General features: G+C 38.2%; 2 protein-coding genes across 6 annotated transcripts; one reads left to right on the forward strand and one right to left on the reverse strand.

The window, feature by feature from the left end:
* Window positions 1-411: 411 nt before the first annotated feature.
* On the reverse strand, window positions 412-7,919 carry LOC121513614. 2 transcript variants are annotated; one of them, XM_041793471.1, is made up of 5 exons: window positions 7,791-7,919; window positions 7,054-7,161; window positions 6,819-6,968; window positions 4,098-4,727; window positions 412-2,490 (listed from the first exon to the last, which is right to left on the reverse strand). In XM_041793471.1, the coding sequence occupies exons 1-5, from the start codon at window positions 7,834-7,836 to the stop codon at window positions 1,559-1,561; spliced, it is 1,866 nt and encodes a 621-aa protein (XP_041649405.1). In that variant the 5' UTR covers window positions 7,837-7,919; the 3' UTR covers window positions 412-1,558. The 2 variants fall into 2 exon arrangements, with proteins under 2 accessions (XP_041649405.1, XP_041649406.1); XM_041793472.1 differs by lacking the exon at window positions 7,791-7,919 and adding an exon at window positions 7,285-7,356.
* Window positions 7,423-23,914, forward strand: tap1 (transporter 1, ATP-binding cassette, sub-family B (MDR/TAP)). Of its 4 annotated transcripts, XM_041793470.1 has the most exons (14): window positions 10,768-10,980; window positions 12,094-12,426; window positions 12,928-13,153; window positions 13,355-13,469; window positions 15,311-15,441; window positions 15,587-15,792; window positions 16,538-16,735; window positions 18,460-18,588; window positions 18,739-18,930; window positions 19,027-19,200; window positions 21,261-21,420; window positions 21,625-21,761; window positions 21,855-22,091; window positions 23,320-23,914. In XM_041793470.1, the coding sequence occupies exons 2-13, from the start codon at window positions 12,106-12,108 to the stop codon at window positions 22,083-22,085; spliced, it is 2,220 nt and encodes a 739-aa protein (XP_041649404.1). In that variant the 5' UTR covers window positions 10,768-10,980; window positions 12,094-12,105; the 3' UTR covers window positions 22,086-22,091; window positions 23,320-23,914. The 4 variants fall into 4 exon arrangements, with proteins under 4 accessions (XP_041649402.1, XP_041649403.1, XP_041649404.1 ...); XM_041793468.1 differs by lacking the exon at window positions 10,768-10,980 and adding an exon at window positions 7,423-7,663 and having other exon boundaries at window positions 21,855-23,914; XM_041793469.1 differs by lacking the exon at window positions 10,768-10,980 and adding an exon at window positions 10,638-10,761 and having other exon boundaries at window positions 21,855-23,914.
* The last annotated feature ends 481 nt before the right edge of the window (window positions 23,915-24,395 follow it).

Raw genomic sequence — 24,395 nt, forward strand, 5'->3', positions numbered from 1 at the left:
TTGAAAAATGTCTAACTTTATAATCTCACTAACACTAGGTTTTATTTTTTGCGAACTGATGACTTAAAAATGACAAAGTCGGGACATTTTAAATATCAAAAATACCTACAGGTTAACACAGCTTAATAGCTAAATTCTCTTGAATTCAAAACTTTTTTTTCTTTCATTTTTTAAAGAGTGGCCCTACAACATCATCACAAAAAGGAGGCTGTGCAAAGCACAACAGAGTACCAAATACAAATACGAAGTTTCAATTATTTTAATAAGATGAAGTGCTAGGACCACATTGAGGCAAAACAAATTAGACTTTGAGAATAAAGTTAGAACACTACAAGAATAAAGAAGTGAGAAAATGATGTCTGACTTTTATGAGAGAAAACTTTGTAAAATTACAAGGCTGCCTTAGGGATGTACTGTATTGGATACTTGCCAATATGCTGATATTTATAGACTAATTTTAGCCACTACCCATATTCAAATATGTAACTCAGACCTAAAACTTTAGTCCTTAAAACACATTCTAAGAGGTCCAGAAGGCCTGTTGGCTGAGTTGCACCCCAGCCTGTGGCTCTTTCACCACATTGTCTCCTGCTCTCTCGTCCCTGTTTCCAGTTCTGTCCACTGTCCTATCTCTCTACAAAAAGGCAAAAAAGTTCTAAATAAATCTTAAAAGATGACAAAAAAAGAAAAGCACACATTAAAGTTTGAAGCAAGAACAAAGAATCAAAATTAAGTCCCAAGAGAACACTTCAAAGTTTAAAGGAATGACGATGAACAAAAAAAGGCTTAAGGTGACAGGTTGATATTTAGAGCTAATATTGGTCGATATTCACAGCTGATATCAGCAAAAATGTTCATATTTTTTGATAATAAACTTTTAAGCTAATACCTGTCAATACTGATATCATGCCAATTATATCATGTATCCCTATATCAGTGTTCAGGTTTTGTGAAAACACCGCAAGTGTGACTTCGCAAGATGCTACATATTACACTCATTTCAACACAGGAGGCAGGCTGCCCCACTGATATTCCCCTATGAATAACACAAATGCCAATCATATCCTCAAATAACAACTGATTTCCTATACAATTGTGAATTAATTGATAGAAAATTCCAACTTTAGTCCAGAGAATTAAATTTTTATTTGTCTTTCTTCTCACAATTTTCTACTTTATCCTCATGACATTACTACTTTATTCTTGTGTGTCTTTGGTTTTAAAATCTCATTTTTTCCCTTTAATGTGGCTTTGTTGTAAGTACAGCCATTTTAGAATATTTTAAATATGCTTGAGTGTTATTTTTATATGTTGTGACATAATAAAGGCTGAAAAGCCTGATAAGGGAACTGCCATCGTAAAGAACAACAGAACTCTATAAATAAAAAAATACAAATAATGTCATCCTCTTCAGTGGAACAATTGCTTGAGTCTGGAGACTGGAAGAAGCAACCATGTGTGCAAAGAAATGTGAAGTCAGTTATTTTGGCAATTTCACAGTCTATATAATAAAGATGTAAGAAAAAGAATGTCACAGATTACAGTGCAACAGTATACTTCAGCATAAAGCTTCTTTGTCCTTAAATCCAGTCTGTTGCTCCAGTTGTGGCCCAGGAGCTCCCCTTTCCATGCAGTACTCCTCCCAAAGTTCACTAAATAAATTCCCAGTTGCACCAAAAGTACTCTCTTGCTCCTTTTTGTGGTCACACAATCCCAAATCCATCTTTTTAAAAACAGCACAGAACACCTGTCGAGAGAGTGGGGAGGTCTCCTTCTCCATGCAGTGGTTGTAGTAGTGCCTGTAAACCTCTGACATGGTTGAGAAGGCCGGCTCCAGATACAGCTTAGAGACAGATGTCTCGCAACAGTACGAGGGTGCTTTGGGTAACCTTTCCAAGAACTCTTTCAGGAATATGTGCTCTGAAGCTTTACGGGATGCCCTTTGTGTTTGCTTTTTGCTGTTTTCATCTTGTTCGCATGAGTTTTGTGCCCAGTTAAGCACAGACCACTCCCCAATCCCCAGAGTGGAGAGGAACATCTTTTTACAAACCTGTTTTCTGTCACCGTTGGCTATCAAGTGATACCGCATTGAAACTGACCTTCGTGATTTAGCTGATAGTGCTCTGGTCCTTTCCACTGGGTCACAGTCTACCAACCCGGCCACGTAGATCTTTCTCTGAGCCCAGTTCATACACTGCCAGAAAGTGGTGAAGAGGTGGTTCCTGGCTTCTTCACTGAAGTCTGCACAGAAGCGGTTTGATGCCCTCCTGCAAGCGCTGGAGGTGCATCTCATTCCCATTGTCCTCTGGGATTTAGTCACAGTCGTGCCGTCTTTCTTGCGTTTGCTGATGTATGGTTTTCCCTCCATTCTGAGCTGCTTCTGTTGGTTTTGTTTCCACGTTAGCGGCCTGGCAACCCTTGGTTTCTTTCTTGCAGGGCTCTCCAGTTCTGTTGGACTGTTCTGGTCTATTTCAGTGGGATTTTCTGACTCTGAAAAAACAGGACAATGATTCACTTGTAGCAAGCACAAGTATTTACTTCAACATTTTACTGTCTAGTTTAGAAGATGGCATAAATATAAAAAAATGCTCTTCACAATTTTCCGAGGCCTAGAACTGTCTTTATTTCGCCTTTTTTTTTTTTTTTGTCCTACAACAACTGAACATATCTGACAAAATAAAAACAGAAGATTCTTCCAGTCAAGAAGCTTCAGCAAACAAGTATTTGATATACTTCCTTAAAAGTAGAATAATCTGATTGAATAGTGGCCTAGTTACCAAAAAGTTGCCAATCATTTTTTTGAGTCCACAACTCAATCAATCATTGTATCTCTAGCTATATGTGTTAAGTGTTACAGTGGCCGCTCATAGGGCTGAATGATATAATGTTTTACAACCACGATGGCAATGTATGCACAAGTATGGAGCCTCTGAAGGGACATTAGTAAAAAAATTTACTTCATGGTGCGCATGCAAAACACTGCTACTAAATTTAAATAGCTGTCAAAATTAACACTGCTTGAGCCTGAAGCATTATCAGTGGAGACCAGGAGGGAAAATCCTCTTTTGGCATGCTTCATTCGGGCCCTGTGTGAGTGCGCCTTTAGACAAAAACTGTAGTTTCGTCAGACATCTCAAGGTTTGTCATGCTTTGAAATGCTAAGTGCTGCAGCAGGACATAGCATGTGTTTGAGGTCTAGGCTTTGACCATATCACTCTTTGCAGATGTAATGTACTTGGATACTTGAAGATTTCTGGCCTACATTGCCCCACTTGTGGCCTACATGTGGATGCTTGGGTCGTGGAGGGGTTGAAATCAAGAGCGCAGTACTGCTGCAGAGCAAAGCTGTTCCGGGCAGAGGGGAGGGAAAGACTAAAAGTTTTTGACATCACCATCAGCAGCCAAAAAAACTTAGCACAGTTCATGCAAGAGTCTGTGTGTCTCCTGCTTGTAAAAACGTTCAGGCTACAGGTGAGGCTACTGCTGTCACAGATTCACTGGCATGTTGCTTGAGGCAGATGCTCAATGTTGCCTTATAATGGTTCTCACAATATGTGGTCCATTTACGGCACAATGGTTTATTTCACAGCTGCAGTACATGACATTTACACGTGTAAAGCACCAAAAAATTCTATCCTTTTTCTTACTAAAACATTATTCTGTTTTTTTTAAACTGTCTTGTCCAACCTGCACCTACATCCTGAGGATTTTTTTTTTTGCTTGATAAAATGATAAAATGTTAATATGTCTGCCAGTACACAAATTAATGTTTAATCCAGTTGAAAGCTGTGATATCTATGCCTATGTGAGATATCGTGTTCAGGCTCAGCGGAGCCAGCAGGGTGGCGCAGCACTGTGTTCGTGTGCATGTCTGACTGTGCGTTTATTTGGAGCTCCAGCTGTGCCGTGCTTTCTCACCGCCCCACAATGTTATAATGTGCTGTCGTCAGGGTGACATGAATGTCTAAACGCGTAAAGACAGAAGAGTAATCTAGAGAAATACACAGTCAAGGCACCTCACCTTCTTTTATCAGTGAGTAAAATCTGCTTTATAAGTAGCTGAAAAATACTTGAAATAAGACACAAAAATGACTTACCTAGTGTAACTTCAACTGAATAACACACTGAAGAAGAAGCAGGGTTTTGCTGTGGGCACTGGGGCACAGCTTCAGTCCCGTCTCCTTTGTGTTCACTCAGTCTGTTGTTTTCTGTTTTTCCTTTCTGCGCCCAGTTGAGCACGGACCACTCTCCGATCCCCAGAGTGGACAGAAACATGTTCTTACACACTTGTTTCCTTTTACCATCCACCAGCAAGTGATAACGAAATGAAAGTGATCTTCTTGACTGTGACCCCACAGCTCGAGATCTCTCCACAGGGTCACAGTCAACTTGTCCTGCTACATATAGTCTCCTCTGAGCCCAGCTCATGCACTGCCAGAATTCATCAAAGAGTCTTTTTCTGACGCCTTCTTCGATTTCATTACAAAGTCGGTTGCAGGCCTTTTTGCAAAGACTGGACGTGCACCTTGGTCCCACTGCTCTTGGCTGTTTGGTCACAATCTCACCATCTTTTTTGCGTTTGCTTGTGTATGCTTTGCCCTCCATCCTCAGCTGCTTCTGCTTGTTTTTCTTCCAGTTAGAAGGATCTGCTACTTTGGCTTTTTTTCTGCTAGGACTTGGCTTACTCAAATTATTGTCTCCATTTGTAGCAGTTGTATTCAGGAATGCTGAGAAGACAAATAAAATGAAATAAGGGGTTTAATGCTGACACACGATTTACCTAAAAAAAAAACACGTAACACTTCTGGCTTATCATACATGATAAGTCTGCATTAAACAAAGCTAATCTGACATCTGGTAAAGAACTAACAAACAGAATGTGTTTATTTAAACATTAATAATTTGCGAGCTAAATTTTCAACTATCCTTTTTTCTTTTTTACCTGCCTTTACTGATTGGTTAGTTCTTAAAGTTCCTCTTGCTTACACTGAACTCTGTAAAACTGCATTTTCATTTGATGCTCCAAACTCATGGAATGCCCTCCAACAAAGCTCTCCCCTCTCTTGTAATGTGCCTGTAATCCTACTGACACTCAAAATAAGAAAACCCCAATGCCCTTTCCAGAATAAAGGTTTGAAATAAAATCTTTTGCCTCTTAAACACTGTATTTTCACATATGCAGAACACAAATCTACACATCAAAATAGGCCAGGTACTGTCAAAGAGCAATGACACCAATGTCACTGCAATAAATCTGCATTTGCAGACTTGATTTTGAAATTATGCTCAGTTTAATAGGTAACACTTTATTTGAAGGGGTATACATAAGACTGACATGACACTGTCATAATCATGACTGTCTTTCACATAAAGGAGGCTTTATGAGCATTCATGAATGTAAGTCTATGCAGGTGAGTTCTGTGTTGACAACTATAAACAGGCAGAACTTGGTCTGTGCTGATTAAGTAGCACCACTTGATGGTATTCTTATGATGATATGTTTATTGCTACCAACAAATATCTGCATCAAGGTGCAGCTATTAATCCATCATAGATCAAACATTTAAATTTGAGCCACGAATCTGCTTGACATTGTATAAAGCCAATCAGCAGTCAGATTCCCTCGCTACCTGAAACGCATTAGAAAGGACTGGATCAACTGCTGTTAAAAAACATGCAATTAAAAAGTTGTTTTCTCTTCCTCACGACAATGTCCTGACTCTTTTTAGAATTTGCACTATGTTGTGTTATTTTTGCAACCTTTATTTATATTCTATTGATTAGGAGAAATCTCAATGAAATTAGTTTCTTTTTTCAGTTCAAACTACTTAAAGGTGAAGTGTATGATATTTTAGCCTTACAGCATTTAGCTGAGCAGACTTAGAAATGAAACATTATACATGTAAATAGCCTTAGCTAAATCAGTGTCTATTTTCCTGAAAATTTAAAATGGTTTGTTTTTAGTAACTTAGAATAAGGAGTCCACCATCTTGGGTTTTTGCATCCTGCATGTTTCTACAGTATCACAAAAGAGTGCAAATAATGGAAACCCATTTTTTCCACTGGTTGCCACAGTTACCAACAGAAGTGTGTGTTGCAATGTAGAATTTGACAATTAGATGCAGATAATGTTGCACCTGTAAGTGATTGTGGGTACAGATGACCAGTTTGCTGTGAAACTGAGACTCATCCAATGAATGGTGCCTCTCTGAGGCTATTACATACTAAATTAACCATTAAATTCCAGTTTTTATATTAAATGCACACATAAAGGCTAAATAGAAAAGGCAATCTTGCCTGAAAGTCATTTAACACTAACTGCTGGCTTTCCCTAAAGAAAAACAAATCCACTGCCAGAAGTGTAAGACATTAATTTAAAATGACAGCCGATAGGTTTCAAGAATGTGTCCTGTATAACTGATAAAATTCAGGCTTAATTGTTTAAAATCAATCTCTTAAACCTACTCATATTATTGAGAAAGTGTGTTTTACTGTGTTTGCTACACTAGAGCATTTCTATCATTGGTCACATAGTTACATGTTGCCCCTAGCTATCCCAATTCAGAATATGACCAAGATTTAAAAACCAGAAAGCATTCATATATTTGACATTGGATAAATGTGAATGAATAATGTGTAAAAATAAAAAATGGGCTTCAACAGAGGGAAAATGTTTTCAGCATCAGATAAACACTGTGGCAGTTTTAAGACTCAATATATATTTAAATATAACCTTTACTTCTTAAATCAAGATCAAAACTAACCTTGGGGTTGTTTTCAATACACTTTTTACATGACATCACAACACTGTTACTTACTGCTGTCGGCACCAAGAGAACCTGCATTCTGGGACAGAGACTTAGGTATAATCTGTGACTCTGTTGTCATCACTGAGCTGAAAATTCTTCTGGACAGTCCATCTTTATCAGTGTCAGGTTTTCTGCCTATATCAGCGATGCACAGGGGCTCTGGGTAAACAGAAAACATACAGATAAGATATGACAGTAAGGTACACTACGTTCTGACAAATAGAAGGTGACTATCTAAGCTCACCTGGTGGGAAATGGTGTAACCCAAACGTCTCAGAGACAGTAGGAATGTGAGGTAGGGGGTCACTGATAGCTTTCTGAGGGAAACTGATATCCTCCATTGCTGCAATGGCTGAAATACAAAGAAAATACAGATTCTCATGCGTATTTCACATAAAATAAACAATGACACATTTTTTAAAAAGTGTATTTAGTGACCAGCATTCAGATAGTTGACTGAAAAGTGTCTGTTTACTCATATTTTAACGACAATCCCCAGGCCATGTGCCTAAATTCATTTGTTTATATGGCGCACGTTACAAGTAGGCGTCACAGGTGTAGCGGTTCAATGAGTGACCGTGTTAAATGGTGACTTCTACCGGAGTGCGTTGTCGTAGTTACAACAGATGTTGAAGATGGAGAGGTTTTTAACGGCTGGCTCTTAGTTCAAATTATACTATAACGTCGAAAATCCTCATTTGTTGCGTCTTCAATCAAAAACTAACAAACAGGCGTTGGCTTGGACGCTGGAAGTTGACTGCATCTTTTCTAACTACGACAACCACGGATGCTTTCGGCTGAAAGTCGCTCACTCGTTAAACCGAAACACCGGCCTGCTGACATTTATCAAAAAGGTACGTCAAACGGCCAAAATACGTAATTCTTAACATTTTAACCTCTACTTGTATCTCATAATGTTCGCTGACAGGATAAACCACGGCTAACGGTTGTTAAATGACTCGTAATTTTATATTTGCTTACATAATGTTATATATTTGCAAACGTCTCCAAGACCTGTCAGTTCCATCCAGATTAAATCACAGGTTTCACGCTCTTCCCACTTTTCAATCCATCAAACTCGTCTTTTGTCGTCTGAGTTAGCTTTATTTCGATAAATATTCAAATAAAAAAAAATAAAAATATTCAAACTGTCGGCTCTACAAGGCTTCCAACTAGCAGCTGCCATGTCTGAGCATGCGCACTGGTCTCGCGAGAAAAAAACCTCTTTCACTTAGCATTAAAAGTGACCAAAATTGGTTATTTTGGACAAATCCCCTTTGTTATCTTTCCCAAATATCATTCAAATGTGACGTAGAATAAAACATGAAAATGTGTTGTTGGATTTTTAGCCTTAAAAACAGCATAAGGCTCACTGCAACAAGGACTACTACTACTTGCATAATGTCATATCCTCAAATCAAAACCTTATAAAAGTAAACCACCTCTGACTATTTTACGAAGTGATATAACGTAATAACTTAATATTTATCTACCCCAAGTTGGTACTTTCAATGTAATGTTGTCATTTTAGGTAGTTATTTTCTTTTGTTTGTGATTTATGGCTTTCTCTGGGTCCCTTGGCATTGTTGCTGTTTATGTTTCAAGTTTTTTTTTTTGTGTAAAGCTATGTAAAAGTTGTTGATACAGATGTTTAAAAATAGACTCTATTAAAATAAATGAAGCTCTGACAGTAGCCGAGAAATTTTCTGATACTTCACTTAAGTTAGAGTCAATATAACACACCTTTGAAAAATGCAAAAAAGTCCTACATTAAATTCAGACTTATGACAATGTTAGCCTACATGTAAATAGCAAAATTTACTTAAATTTTCAACATATATACACTAATTCTTCAGAAAGATGCATGATCACCACCAGTGCATTACTATTTTAGAATTATGCTATGGATTGTTGCCATGAGTTCTTGCTGTATACATTCAATTTATACCCATGGCAGGTAAATTAACCTAATTTGACCAGTAACATGCAATTACCATTAATTTATATTCAATAATAGCTATGCTGTTATGTCCATGTCCTTATCTGTCTACCTTATTACTTAACTTTGAAATCTAAATAAGTAGTCTGTCTGTAGTAGTCTTTCCTTTACAATAAAGCTGTCGTTGTATTTCAAATTACGCAAAAAGGGAAACACATTTCAAGGGCAAGTTATTTTTGTACCATGCAGCTTAAAAACAGAGAACAGTTTTAACTCTGCTCATCCTCTTTCTGACATTAAAGCAGTGGAAGGAAGTAACTAGGGAGTTCAAAGTTTCTTCTCAGGGTGCCAGCCTTCAGTTGTTTTACTTGCTCTCAAAGCAAGGCAAAGAAAACTTCCCTTTTTGGCACAATTAGAATCAGCATCCTCCCCTGATGATTTTTAAAATTGTGTTATATAGATTATTCCACAATTGTATGGGAGTCTTAAGCAATACAAGCACTTGTAACCAGTTTAACAACTAGTGCAATAAATGAACAATTTCAATTCATTCATAGTGCTCATAGCAGAGCAATACAACAACCCACTGGCCTACATGTATTGAGTGTTATATCTAGGCTACACTGTCATAGTCAATTATAGATCCTGTGTGGTAAATATAGCGTTGGCATGCATATTAATGACCAATATTGAGTAGCATTTAAAAAATGCTCTCCTGCTTTCACAATGACCTAATATTTTCCAAATAAAAGCCTTCTACAAAGTGCAATAGTGTTACTATTGTAAACCTAAAGACATCTTTGTAGGCATTTTGTGAACCTAATAAGTACTTCTTAATACAAAAATGACTGCACAGCCTGACATGATTGCCCTTGCATTCAGATTAATTGTGCAGCACTTGTTCATATTAGTGCGTGCTGAACAATTTTGAAATATATATTAGCAAGATTATTTTGACTCATATTGCAAATGTGATATGAACTGTTGTACTGATGGAAATGGGTGATTTTTATGTCATCTGAATTTATAATATTCAAAACATTGGAAAGTAGTATTTTTGGAATTTTCATTAAAAAAATGGCACTTGTATCTTTGCATGATGTGTAGAAAATTAAATCTATGCTGAAAAAAATGTAATTAACCTCACATTTTAGAAATATTGCACCTTCTATGATGTTAAAATTGCAGTAGGTCAATCTCAATCTAAATTTTGATTAACTGGCCAGCCTTAGTCCAAACTGCACTATTTGCCTTACATGATTCTGATTGGTTGAAAAATATTGGAAATTTTGATTATGGTGTCCTATTAAGGAATTTGTGGTGGGAGCTAAGGGCTAGACCAGTGGTCTAGGAAGCTCTGCATGGTAAAAGGTCAGATTACATTAATACCCTCTGTTCAAGTCTAAACCATGCAGACCCTTCAGGTTATCTGTGACAGGTGTGTCTTCTGCCTCCAGGGTCTGAACCCATCATGGAGAAAAAGAGTTCATTTTTTACTCTCTGTATAACAAACACCAAGAAAACTGCTAGTCTGCTGAAACTCTTAGTTACTCAATGCTAAAGACACCAGTTTACAGCTGCCTTAATATTATTTTATTAAATTATTTAAAGGCTTACTTAAATAGCAATTTTTGAGTCTAACTTTTATGCTTGCATTTTAAATTACCAAACTATTTTATAAATAGTAATAATGATGATAAACTGATTTAAACACAAATAACCATCCTCGGTATAATTATATTGTTTTTGTTACTATTTTGGTCAAATTTTACATGAAGTAATGGAGCGGTTTATTTTCACTTTGGCCACAAGATGGCGCTGCTGGACTATTTGAAAAACCACTCTCGCTCTTCCTATCAAATTACCACTGTACTGCACTCCAGTGGTAACTTAGAACTCGAAGACTGTGTCGTATGCTTCAAAAGTAAATTTTATCAAACCAGCGCTTTGACTAGATACTAGAAAACTTGCAGCAAATCGTGTTTCATTTCTCTTCATTCGTCATTATGCCAGGTAGGCGGGGAGGGGACTTACCGCAGTGCTCGACTATAAAAATGTACTTTCGGTTTCTTTTGTGGCGGTTGGAGTTAGCCGACGTCTCAGCGAGAGCGTGTATCTTTTAAGGAATCGTTAGCCCATCATTTTTGATGTTTTGGTAAAGTCTTGGCGTCTGTATTCGTGCTTGGACGATTATCAAGCCTCTACATCAAAGTTGGCTCGCCGTAAGGAAATGTAAGTTGGCGATGAACAACTGAAAGACAACTTATCCAGAATGAGCTAGCTAACACCGCTGATACCAACTGTCCAGTTGACGTGCATCATTGATAAGCAGGCTACCGTTCTTCTTTGATTAATCGTGTATTTCTGTATATTTTGCTCACTTCCGGGTGTCTGCGGGTCAGTTTGTTTGTCCTTGGGCTTACTGCCAAACTGTTTCAAAGAAACCAGCAGGGTAGAAGAAAACGAAAGTAACCGAGAACACCGTCTGCAGCAAGAGAGAGCAAATGATCAAAATGTGCCAAAAGCTTCGAACTGGATATGTTTCTGCCTAAACCTTATAAATAAACGTTCTTTGTTTGTGCACGTATTTAATTCTGCTAGAGTTTTGGGCTTGTTAAAAAATACACTTTCTTTAATTAAAGCAAAGACAGCTGTTCATATTTACCACAAAAAGCATACATAAAATCTTTGAGGATGTAGTTTTACATTAAGATTAATGTCAGACTGCTTTATATTTTGTTATAAAATCAGGTAATTTGATGATAATATTTCCAAAAAGTACCAGAAACTTTTAAAATAACTTTTAAATAAATGGCTTGTTAATCAGAAAACAAGATAGAATGCATTCATCATCATCATCATCTTTATTGGCAGACATAGAAGTCCATAAAAACAACAACAAATTGCATACATAAATTATTAGGTGGCTAGGCCTTATGTTGTTGCTGCCATTGTATCACGGGTATGAATATTTGTACTAGTATTGTATCGAAATGCAAAAATCTGCAATTGTGACATCCTTCCTTACTGACAGAAAAAGTAGAGGACAAAAAGGATGACATACAAACATCTGAACCACTGGAATTTATGTCTTTCCAGGGAAAGAGGGGTGACACTAAATTAAACTTATGAGAGATTTTGCACATTTTTTGATGTTCCTATATTTTTACAGCTTAGGTTTACTTATCAAGGCTGTTTGTGTGTGAATATAAAGCAGATAAATCAAATTAGCATCGTTACAGTGAAGTGAATTGTTACCCATTGTAGCCCAATTGTTGAATCCTGATCCAATGCATTACAATTGGCATGCAGACCTCTGATCCTCTCTCTCATTTGTATTTGTAGACTGGGTGCACTATGCAGAAAATGAACTACTTCTTCCCCATGCTCTTCGTCTGCCTGGATGTGTGTGTGGTGCACGCCATCCGCTTGGCCCAGTTCTCATCTACCCTCTTCTTCCATCCTTTCATCACCATGTGGGGAGGAGGGTTAACACGGGCTGTCCTCCTCTCCCTCTTCACCCTCACATATCCTGGAAGCCTGCCGTGGATGTGCAGCTTTGAGGGTCAGCAGAGTTTGGGAGTCCTTTGCTTCCATTTCCCAGCGTACATCAGTCTTCTGTGGGTACTGGGGCAGTCCACCACCGAGGAAGTGTGGGGGTGGCACTCCTGGGACAGGGTGGGTGTCTCTACATTTCAGTTTGTGAAACATGTGTGTTAGAAGGACACACGAAGTACTGATGCATTCTGACCATGATATGTGCGCATGTGCTGGTGGAAAAGTCTGAAACAGTGGATCTTAAGTACAGCTGCTAAAAAGTTTGATATGCAAATGCTATTTCTTCTTAAACATGCCCAGCAAAGATGATGTTAAACAAATGTTGAAGTATGTGGAATTGTGCCTTACTAGAGAGCACATACTAATATAACTGACACACATTTTCTGTAGTTAATTGCTTTACATCTCGTTGCTGCTAGATTAAATATTTGTCATGGTGGCTATTAATATAACCAAGAAAAGCCTCTGGCAGGCACAAAACTGAAACCAAACCCAGTCAGAAGAGAACGAGGAATCCACCTATTCAAAAATCTTTTTGTTATTGCTTTCACTTTTATCATTTGCCAGAATTATTTGAGAAATAAAATTATTTACTGACTTTGTGTAATGTTTGTGTTGCAGGTATTACAGGGGTATGCTGTGACAATGGTGGCATGGCTCTACTGGAGTCAATATGCTTTATCTAAGTTGCACTCCTTGGGTCGATACATCTCATCTCTGCGGACTAGAGTGCCATCAAGGCCCCAAGATGACACCAGTACTCCTCTGAAAAGACTGCTGGGATACATGAGGCCCTACAAGTGGCGCTTTGTTGCTGTGTTGATCCTTGTTATCCTCTCTTCCTATGGTAAATCAGACCACACCTTCGACCTAGTTATGCATATTTTGTTTTATTGACTTATTTCCACAAACCTATTAAGACGTGTTAGGACAAAGTACAGCTTATTCAAAGCCCACTGTTTGCCTCAATGATGGATTGAAATGTTTTTCCACTGACTCTGCTGCCTCCAAAGATCAATATTGTGACAGTGTGAACTTATGGCCTTAGGTGAGATGGCTATTCCTCGGTACACGGGTCGAGTGGCTGACTGGATCCTGAATGAAGAAGAACCTGATGCATTCATGGAAGCCATCAAAATCATGTCCATATTGACTATTGGCAGGTAATGTAAACCTTGTTACAAAACAGGAGAAGAATTCTAGTTTTGTTTTTTATGTTTCTGTGGTTAATTCCCAATACACCCCTACCCCCAACCCTATCCCTATGTTTTGAATGTTCATTTTGGGGGGTAGGGGTGTTCCAGATCTTGTTGGAATAGAGGGATTAGGATGAAGTGCTAGGACTACATGACAATGGATACTTTCCTGAGGCACTCTCCAAACTAAATCTCCCAGGATATCTTGCAAATCATCAGCATGATTAAGAAATTATGACAACATTCTAATATTATAATTTAATGTTTTTCAATTCATTATTGCCCTCTTGTTTTGGAACAAGCACTAAGAATGCTGTCGACAACTACTGATGACTTATCAGGAACTTGAACAGACGCCCCATTTCTTAGAAGTAGATTTTGCTGCTAGCCCTTGTCACTTTGTTTAAAGAAGCAAGGGGTACCTGAAAATGAAGGGCAGAGCTAAAACTTGAGAAATGGGACTGAGCCCAAGTGTCACATAGAGAAAATATAAAAGCATTTTCATTAGTGTGGTAGAAACCTGTAAACCTCCTTCTATGAAACCACATCAGTATGACAAACAAGGTAATACAGACATACAGAATAACCAAAACTACCTGATTATCTGTGCCACAAAAGCTTAACTATTAGTTAGAAATGAAAGAAAGCATGGAATGGAACAAATCGTGAAATCTTGAATTTTCATAGAATGTTAAAATTAGAATATAATTTTTTCAGGTTAGGTTGTCAAAATAATATGTTTATACCCTATTTTTATCTAGCTGTAGTAATAAGTCACACAAAATTATAGTAAAGGCAGATCAAAGTGCAGAAGACGTGCCTGTCCTCTCCGTCCTCCGCCGCAGCCTCCATTCCTGCTAACAGTTTATTTCATCAGTTGCCAAATGCGGCTTATAAAGTTTCTTTGGTGTTGTTTAAAGATGCACGCACCAGCATACAGACAGAGAGAGAGCAGAGGACAGACACGACAATGTCCACTGCTAGATGAAAATTTCCCTTTACCTGTGGACTAAGAACAGTCTCACAGCCCTGCTTAAAAACATGACCAAAATGTGAAAGAAAAAGAAAACAGAGAGAGAGTAAAATCACTACATATGCTTCTTTTGATTTATTAATGATTGTTCAGAGGAAATTTTTTTATTTAGACCCTTTTTTAAAGGAAAATCTTATTTTTCCATTCATTTCAATTAAGAGTTACATTGTGGTACACATTTTACTGTTTAGTGAACCTTTCTTACGTGAAGGTTAGACATCCAGGTTGTTTTGGATGTCAAGGAGACCATTTTTTGTTGTTATGGTATTGAAACCGGTATCGATATTGTTAAATTTTAACCCGTTTCATATCGAAATTCAAAATTCTGGTATCGTGACTACTCTATATGACACATAATGGGCATACTACGTTTTGCACAGTAGAGAAATCCAGGAGTTTGGGGAAGATGTATACATTCAAAACTGCTCAGAATCAGTTACTAAGTCAGGAGAGTTGTAGTCATGGTCTCTGTTGTTCTTCATCGGTGTGAGTCTCAGACCATGCTTCTTAAACATAGTCATGTGTGAAAGCTAATCATGCTCAGGCCCTCTTAGGCCTGAAGCACTGCCATTAGAAGCCAGTGGCGAGGTGGGGAGGAGGGAAAATCTGTCTTCAGCATGCTTCAACTGGATCGGGTGTGAGTGCACCCTTAGTTGAGACAAAAATGTAGTTCAGTCAGAAAACTTTGAATGCTTTGAAAGGTTAATTGCTGCAGCAGAGCATAGTTTGTGTTTGGTGTCTAGGCTCTGACATAGACTCTCCTTCTATTTTTCAGTGCTGTGCTGGAGTTTTTCTGTGACCTGATGTACAATGTCACTATGAGTCTCGTTCACACCTTAGTGCAGAGAGAAGTCTTCAAGGCCGTCATAAAGCAGGAGATTGCCTACTTTGATGAAAATGCAACAGGTAAGGCATGCCTTGGTTTTCTGATTTTTATTGACCTTCAGAACTATAGATGTAACACAGCTTTAGGTTGTGGGATGTCAACACATCTAATTTTTATAAAGTGGGTTTTCTTCTGACAAGGTGATCACACAACCTTTTTTCTCAGGTGAACTTGTGTCACGCATAACCACAGACACAAATGATATGAGCGAAGCACTGAGTGAGAAACTAAGTCTTCTGATGTGGTATGCTGGACGTTTTGCCTTCCTGTTGTACTTCATGTTGAGCCAGTCCTGGAAAATGACCCTGCTTACCTGCATGGGACTGCCCATCATCTGGGTCATACCTAAATTCACAGGACACTTTTACCAGGTAAAGAGGAGCTAATCCTGAGTGTCTCTTATTTTTTCGTTTTATATATTTAACCAGCAGGAGACACACAATGACTAAAAGTCTCTTTTTGAAGAGTTACCTACCCAGCTGTATTTGTCAAATTGACTAAAAAATTGATCTGGCAGATTTGCCTGTCTCCAGGTTCATTCAAAATAATCTTAAAAGCATCCAATGAGAGCAATCCCCAAATTCATTTTTTTGTATTGTACTCCAAGCAGATAGATCAGGGAATTCGAATACAATGACTCCTAGTGCAGTTCTGACCACTTGCCAGAATTCATGTAATAAAAAGCTTGAATTAACTGTTGTATAATCTAAATTTGGTTGCTGAAAATGACAAATAACCGCAACTTGTGCAGCTTTGCAGCTGCCAGCTGGAGAAATAGTGAAGCATTTTGCAGTTAAGAAGAAAGATTTTTGCTTCAGGTGGTTCATAGAGCTGATAGGAAAGTGATTATGAGATTTTAATTTGATTCTTATAACCACCATTTCTAAAGACATGTTTCTCCTTTCTTTGATGACAAACAGATTGTTTTTTGTTATTATGTGTTAGTGATGTGTTTACAGCGTGCCTTGTCGCCTCCAGCAATTCTAGGAAAAAGGAAAAATCATGCATCTTCATGCATCTGTTGTATCTTGTGACAAGCTGTCTTGGCTTTGTCTGTCAATCATATTTCTGTTATATGAAATCTTCACATTTTGTTTTTTTTCATACATATTTCAGAAAATTGCTGCAGAAGTGCAGGGGTCACTGGCCAAGGCCAACCAGGTAGCCACAGAGACCTTCTCCTCCATGAAGACAGTGAGAAGCTTTGCCAACGAGGATGGAGAGACAGAGAGGTACAGGAGGCAGCTTGAGGAGACTTATGCCCTCAATAAAAAGGAGGCCGCTGCCTATGCAGCCTCAACCTGGGCTAACAGCGTAAGTGGAAAGATGATTTGTGTTTCAAAGTTTGCACCATTTTTATAGCATGTTTGCCTGGGAAATTAACCTGAAGAATCATGAAAACACAAAATAATGTCTGCAATGTCATCTTAGAGGATAGTTTGCCTTTTTTTATAGTTATGTCACATCTAAGAAAAGCAAAGCCCCCATTAACCATAAAAATTAAACATCAATTTTAATTGTTTACATTGATAGGATTGCAACAGAAAAGGACCACACACTCCTGTTCTTGTTTGGAAAAACTTTTCATTAACTATCAAGTATGTGTGCAACCATGATTTTAAAGAATATTTGTGAAACTAATGTTGACAACCTCAGAGCAGACAGAGCCTTGCGCCACCCTGAGGTCTTTGGCGCAACCCCTGGGGGGCAAAAGCCCAGGTTGGAAACCAGTGTTTTAAAGCATGAGGATATGCTTTTAATTCAATTACATAATCTGCAGGTCAAGCTAATCAGTGACATTGTCTTTATTGCACCCTCCTGGTATTGTAAATAAACTTAGATTATTATTTTCAACCTCATTATGTTGTTCTGAAATAATAACTGACTCAGAGCTGACCAGCATGAAAAGGCCTCTAACCGTATGATTTCCAAGATCACAGCATAATAACTATTCAGAATGATAACTAAAATAACCAGATAATTGCTTTGGTCTTATCTTGTAACAGTAACAGGGTCCACTTGTTTCAGCCTGCGCTCTGTGATTTCCAAACATAAATACTGTCACAAAAGCATGCAGCGCTGGTTTGTTTACTGAGGTGAAGGTCATGACATGAAGAGCAACTTTTAGGGAACAGGAGACATTGTTGTCTCTCTCATCTGCCCTCTATCTGTTTGTAGCAGGCACTAAAATGAACGTGTGTGTTGTAATGAGATGATAAAAGGACATAATGAAGTAATCAGCTGAAAGATGGGTAAAATAGGCAGCAGGGTCAAGGCCTTGACAGAGGGTGGAGCGGAGACACTTGGATTGCTGCTTCAATACAAACAAAACCCTGCTGTAAGTCGTTGGATGTGTTTGTGAGGTCTTTAGAGCATGGCTGCTATGAAACAATCAGAAATAACATCTAGTGCTCTGAATCACTGCTTTGTCTACAAGCACTCCCTCTCTTATCCCCTCTGCTCCCTCTCCCTCTGCAGTTGTGCAACCAATGAAACTTTGGTCAGATGAGAGCTCATCTGCTGGACCGGAGCATGCCAACCCTACTTATACTCGACTACTTGACTCGTCTTGTTTTATTTTTACATTGTCCATACTTCTCAATAATGACTTGATTAGGAGGTGCTCCTACATGTGGACATGCACAATTAGACACAGTGCCATGGCTAGTGTTTTTAAAGTGCCTCCATCTCCATATTGATTAGAAATTTTATTCCAATCAACACAATCACTTTGGTGAGGAGATTGGACATCCAGAGGGATCTTGAAGTTGAGCTGCTGCTCCTTCACCTCGAAAGAAGCCAGTTGAGGTGGTTCTGGCATCTGATCAGGATGCGTTATGGTTGTCTCCCTTTGGAGGTCCTCCAGGTGTGCTCAACTGAAAGGAGACCCTGTGGTAGACCCAGAACTCAATGGAGGGATTATATATCTCATCTGGCCTGGGAATGCCTTGGAATCTGGGAAGTGGATGGATGGATAGATAATTACATAACATATAAACAGCTTTTAACTTTGTGAATGATTACCTGTTTTCTCCTAGATGACCACTCTGGCCCTGAAAGTGTGCATCCTGTATTATGGAGGGACTCTTGTGACCAGGGGTACTGTCAGCAGTGGAGACCTGGTGTCATTTGTCCTCTTTGAACTACAGTTTGCAGATGCTGTTGAGGTGAGCAATAGGTTGAGACACAGACTGAATGTGTTGTTGTTGCTCTGTTTTTCTCTAATGCATTTTACAAGCTGCTCATATTGTTACTTAAAGACAAAAAATAAAGTCAATCAATCTATAAAAGGCCTTTTGTATCCACCTTTCTTCCAGGCTGTCATGCGTTACTACCCAGAGGTGAGAAAGGCGATTGGGAGCTCTGAAAAGATCTTCGAGATTTTGGATCGAAAACCTAAAATTCCCAAAGATGGCACTTTATCCCCTGAAAATCTTGAGGGACATATTCAGTTCAAAAATGTGTCATTTTCATACTCTGACAAGGACGATAGCAATCTTGTGCTGAAGGTGCGTGTTAATTTACCTGTATGTTCATCTCGTATTTATTTAATTTAATTCCATGTAGCTCTTTAATCCAGTGAAATCATTCCTCTCTCCTACTAGGATGTGTCTCTGGATATTAAACCGGGCAAAATCACTGCCCTTGTTGGGCTTAACAGATCAGGGAAGTCCACCTGTGTGAAGCTCCTGGAGAGATTTTACCAGCCCTTAGCAGGGAAGATCTTCCTGGATGGGAAACCACTGCTAGAATACAAAGACCAGTATCTACACGACAAGGTGAGCTGTCACAAGGCAGTTTCTCTTTTTCATGTTTCAATCTTGTTTGTTTTTAGTTGACATTGCCTTTTTATTTGACTTGAAAGGAGGTTTTGTGGTGTTCACTACCAGATGAAATATGAAGAAATGTTTGAGGGTTTTCTATGAGTGGCTCTGTATTTTGTCTGTATACTTATGAAGAACTTGGGCCAGACCTTTTGATTTTTCAGACAGTCTTAACATGAGCATAACTTTGGTTTGAAACATATAAAGCATAAACATTTACAAAAAGGGCATTTAACTTTATTGTATCTTCACTGATCATATTGAGCGATTTTGACTGGACAGCTAAAAGAAATACACAAGAAAATGTTGGATTAAGCTGCAAGGATATTGTCTTAATGCAATTACACTGTTTGCATGATAAGCTCAGTCATTTTCTGAATACATGCCTTTAATTTACATGTTACAGATTACTCTCCTTCTTGAAAAACAGCTGCTCTTTACTTTGAACTCTTATCTCTGTGTACAAAATCCCTACAGCCCCCTTCATCAGGGATGCTGAGAGTTATTTGCAAATATCTCACATGTATCCAAGTCTTTTAAAAAACTGTAAATCATGAAGTATGGATACTGCATACTCTGTTTGAACCTACAGTTAATAATAGATCTAATAAAACCTAAGGGCATTATGAAGTCATTGTACCACAAAAATGACTTAAATTCTTGATGACATATATAAATGAACTTTAAAACTGAGACCATTAGGGCTGTGATCAACCAAAGAAAAACTTGGTCGACCAAAATCGCACCCAGGCACCAGTTAATCGATTAATTGTTCAGGTAAAAAGAAAAAAAATTCATTAATTTAAAAAAAATTACCTCGTTGGGGACTAATTCAATCCATCCAGGCTCCTCACTGCACCTGCTTGGTACTCTAAATGATCCCTAAACGAAAGTAACAAGCCTTTTGAAGCATTAATATATCTTTTCGGCTCATCACGTCTTACTTTATAATACAGTGTAATTATTTGAGAGACCATCAGCGCGCACCTGCCTTTGATCTCCATGATCCCGGCGCAGTAACTCTTTAAACTCATACAGCCTACAAAATAACCCCAGATCCTCATTTTTCATCCATTTATAACAGTAACTATTAACAGGATCACTTGATCCAGCCTGCGCGGTGTCATTTGTAAGCATAAAGCAGACGGCATGCAGCGTTTATTTACGTAGGTGAGAGGAAAAAAGTTCGCTTGTCGGGACTTAAGACCAGCAGACATCGCCTTTTGTCACCTCTCCTTTCTGTGTGGCTGTAAGAGAAGATGACGCTAACGTGAACACTTTAAAGGGGATTATAAAAAAAGATGATACTACGCAGCCTATTTACCGACAGGTGAATTAAACTGACCGTGGGAGTTGATGCAGTGAGGGAGGGTAGAGCAGAGAGACTCAGCAGCGCCACTTCAATACAAACAGCCTGGATCTTTGTGACAAGTTGATGTTTTGTTTCTGAGCGTTAGTGCTGTAAAATATCAGAAAATATCCCACTCTGCTAGCTTTGTGTGCTTCTCTACCAGTAATTCCTAGAGCTGCATTGCTCCTGTCCGCAGCAGCACGTCTCTCTCTGTCAGCTGCTCACATGCTTTTGCCCACAGACCAACGTCTTGGGGGGGTGGGGCGATTCGCCGACCAGGGAGATCTTGGTTGAACTAAAGCTTTTCGACCAATTAATTGACCAGTCGAATTAAAGCTGTCAGCCCTTGAGACCATAATAAAGAAATGAAATTGAATTAGCCCTGAGCTGTACCATTATGATATGAAAAAGATGAACCATAGGTCCTTGAAAGTATTTCTTAGATCCCTCTAATAAGTCTTTAATTTCACTGCTTTTCTCCTTTTCCTCCTGCATTACCTTTCTCCTTAAATGCCTGTTTTGTTATATCGACTGGCCACAGAATTGTAATTAAACTTTCAAACAATATTAGTCTAGTTTTATCTTGCTTTTGACCCGTTGTGGGCAATTCTCAGAGAAAACCATGGCAGTTATAACTCTGCCTCTCCATCTTGTTTGTTTATAGATTGCTGTGGTGAGCCAGGATTGTGTGCTGTTTGCTCGCTCCGTGAGGGAGAACATCAAGTACGGCTTAGAGAATGCGTCTGATGATGATGTGTACGCCGCTGCCAAGAAGGCTAGTGCCCACGACTTCATCAAGGCGCTGTCCAATGGATATGACACAGGTTTGACCCAAAGATTCAACTTATCTTGGAGGAAGTAGGTCCTCACAGGAGAATATTTCTTAGTTTTTCTTTTCATTTTAAATTGTTAGATGTTAACAAAGTTTATCTGGCAAGGAAGTATTCCTCCAGGCTATCTGACCTGGGTATCTGCAGGTTCATAAAATGAACTTTCAAAACACAAAAATATTCTCTTGTGTTGTACAGACGCTGGAGAGAAAGGAGGACAGGTGTCTGGAGGTCAAAAGCAGCGCATTGCCATTGCCAGAGCTTTAATCAGACGTCCAAAGATCCTGGTACTGGACAACGCCACCAGTGACCTGGACCTAGAGAATGAACACCAGGTAGTTTTTCTTTGTTTTTCCTAGTTTCACCTATACCTGATTATTTTTGTGTTTTACATGGGCAGTAACACTAAGACCTTACTGTCTACCCAGGTCCACCAAGCTCTGTTAGACCAAACAACGAACTGCACCGTGCTGTTGATTTCCAACAAGATGACTGTCGTTGAAAAGGCAGATCATATAATTGTTCTCAAAGAAGGGACAGTGGAGGAGGAGGGCTGTCATGATGAGCTTCTGAAGAAAGATGGCCATTATGCTGAGCTGGTTAGAAAGCAGAATACGAGCTTTGAACGTCGAGGAGAGGAAGGAAATGATTCACATTGATGGGAGGTAGATTTATTTATAAAGATTGTTGGTTGATTGATCTGACACTGAGGTGCATTGATAAAATTTGAATATAGATTATGAGAAAGCCTTCTGCGGTTCTCTGTATTGCTCTTATAGGTCACTTAAGCTGTCCACTAATTGCCACACCAGAAATGCTCACACATTTTGCTGGTCTTTATGGTGAATCAAGGTTATCATTGGTGATGTGATGTCAGCTATCCACTCCATCATCTTTACCTTTCTGTGCAGTACCGTTTTACTACTACAAGAGAATGCACTGAACTGACAAGACATGTGGAACCAAGATGATTTTTCCATGCTAGCTAATGAAAAAGCACATTAACAAACAACAAAAGTTGACTTAAGTACTGTACAATTTGGAGAAAAAAAGCAATTTAGTCATTTCTTGTATGGCTGCAATTGGCTAGTTACATGCTAGTTCACCCAGGTTGCTCCTCTAAGACCTGGTCCAGTTTTTATAAAACTCAACTCAAACAGACATCTTCTTACACACATCAAATAAACATCTTAAGTGATCTACAATCATCAGAGAGACATTTCAAACTAAATTTAAATGGAATAGCCATGTTTTCTAAATCAAAATGGTGCAAAACCACACTGTTCTTACGAGATGCTATCAGTACATCAGATCACCATTGTGTTTTTATGGGGAAAAAGCAATTCCGCCACATGCAATAGTTATTTACTACAGGCTTACTTGTGGCAGTAACATCCTAGATACCTGAACCTGAACCGCTAAAGAATATTAAGAATTAGGTTAATCAACTAGTAATTCTGGTGCTGACTACCTAGGGATCTGTCTGTTTAGCTGGCTAATTCCTGGTATTTAAAGTAGTTTGTTTTTGTTTTTGTTTTTTTATTATTGAAATATTTAGCTTTTTATGCATCTTGGCAATTGGTGAAGTAGTATTTAAAGAAGTAAGCACACTTGAAACAAAGCCTTGAATCATTTGATTAAATTTGAATAAATGAGGTGCAGTAGACACTGTCATTGCACAGTTGTGCAACTGTGCTTCTCCTAAGTGACACATTCACACAGTATGAAAGCAGCTTTGTTCAGCACATAAAGGCAGAAAAATATTCAAAAAGATGTCTATAAAAAAATCATACATTCAAATAAATTTTCAAAAACAACTGTAATTGCACTCTTCTAAAAAATATTGCATAGTCTCAGTGTTAATTTCTTTTTGAAAAACATTTATCATTTTAGGAGGAAAGCTGCTACGTCTGTGCGCATCACCATGGCTTCGTCAGCAAAAATGTCAAGTATGGACTCGCTTTTGGATAAAATCCTCTACCAGGGTCCAATAAGTTGATATTGGGATATTGATATATGTAACAGCATAAATTATCTTGAGAATAATAGAATTCCCAAATGGCTTGTAAAATGACTCCATCATGTTGAAAAACCTTTGTGGTTGTCATTTATTTTAAACAGAGCCCTCATTGGTCTAAAAAAAAACAGAGGAGAGTATGAAAAGGATGATCTTGATATTTCCCATGTTTTGTGACATAAACACATTCACAACAGAAGTTTCCATTGAGAAGTTCCAGTGTGCCAGGGGCTTTGAATAGAACTAAGGAGAGTCAGTGATGATCAGACTCTGAGTGTGCAAACACTTTGAATATATAAGATGAAGAGGTGGTAAAAATCCTCGCTTTAACTAATTCTATATTGGGATATTTGAGGTTGTGTTTTTATGTTTTGGTTGTGTCACTTTTTTTCCAAAATGCTTTTGTACTTTTTCCTGAGTCTATGGTTCTTTGTAAATCTGTGTTCATACAACATTAAATCTTTGCCTTTGCTTCTATTTTGTGATGTATTTTTTATTCTTTATGGCTGCCAAGCTTATAAGTTAGGACAAGTTATGAAATTTAAGGCAAAATGACACTACATGACCTCTAACTGCAAGTGATTCTGTATTTGAATCATTTTCCATATATATGTATTTTTTTTACTTGTACTTACTACTACTTACTACTTACCACTTGTACTTACTTTTTTACCAGAAATAAACAGGACTCTATATTATTATTTCTGTACTGAGTGTTTATCGTATTGCACTTTGAGTGCAAGCCATTGCTTTCACTCTTTCAGTTCAGTTTATTTATCCTAAAGGAGTTATTTAACTAAGTAATACAACCCTAAAATATTTATAGTGTCGCTAGGGGAAGATTTCCAGCATAGTTATATTGAAATTAAAGAACTACAAACTACTATTATGTGGATGTAGGTATTTCCTTGAAGGTGGAGTCTACACCAAGATAATACTTTTGATTGAACAG

This window comes from Cheilinus undulatus, linkage group 8 (assembly GCF_018320785.1).
Source record: "Cheilinus undulatus linkage group 8, ASM1832078v1, whole genome shotgun sequence".
NCBI lineage: Eukaryota > Metazoa > Chordata > Actinopteri > Labriformes > Labridae > Cheilinus > Cheilinus undulatus.

Coding starts and splice junctions, on each gene's coding strand:
- LOC121513614 (XM_041793471.1), bottom strand. CDS start 7,836: ATGGAACTGACAGGTCTTGGAGACGTTTGCAAATATATAACATTAT. Junction 4,728..6,818: donor TTCTCTTGGTGCCGACAGCA/GTAAGTAACAGT, acceptor TTGTCTTCTCAG/CATTCCTGAATACAACTGCT. Junction 2,491..4,097: donor TTCAGTTGAAGTTACACTAG/GTAAGTCATTTT, acceptor CTGTTTTTTCAG/AGTCAGAAAATCCCACTGAA.
- tap1 (XM_041793468.1), top strand. CDS start 12,106: ATGCAGAAAATGAACTACTTCTTCCCCATGCTCTTCGTCTGCCTGGAT. Junction 15,442..15,586: donor CTTTGATGAAAATGCAACAG/GTAAGGCATGCC, acceptor CTTTTTTCTCAG/GTGAACTTGTGTCACGCATA. Junction 21,421..21,624: donor GTCCAATGGATATGACACAG/GTTTGACCCAAA, acceptor TGTGTTGTACAG/ACGCTGGAGAGAAAGGAGGA.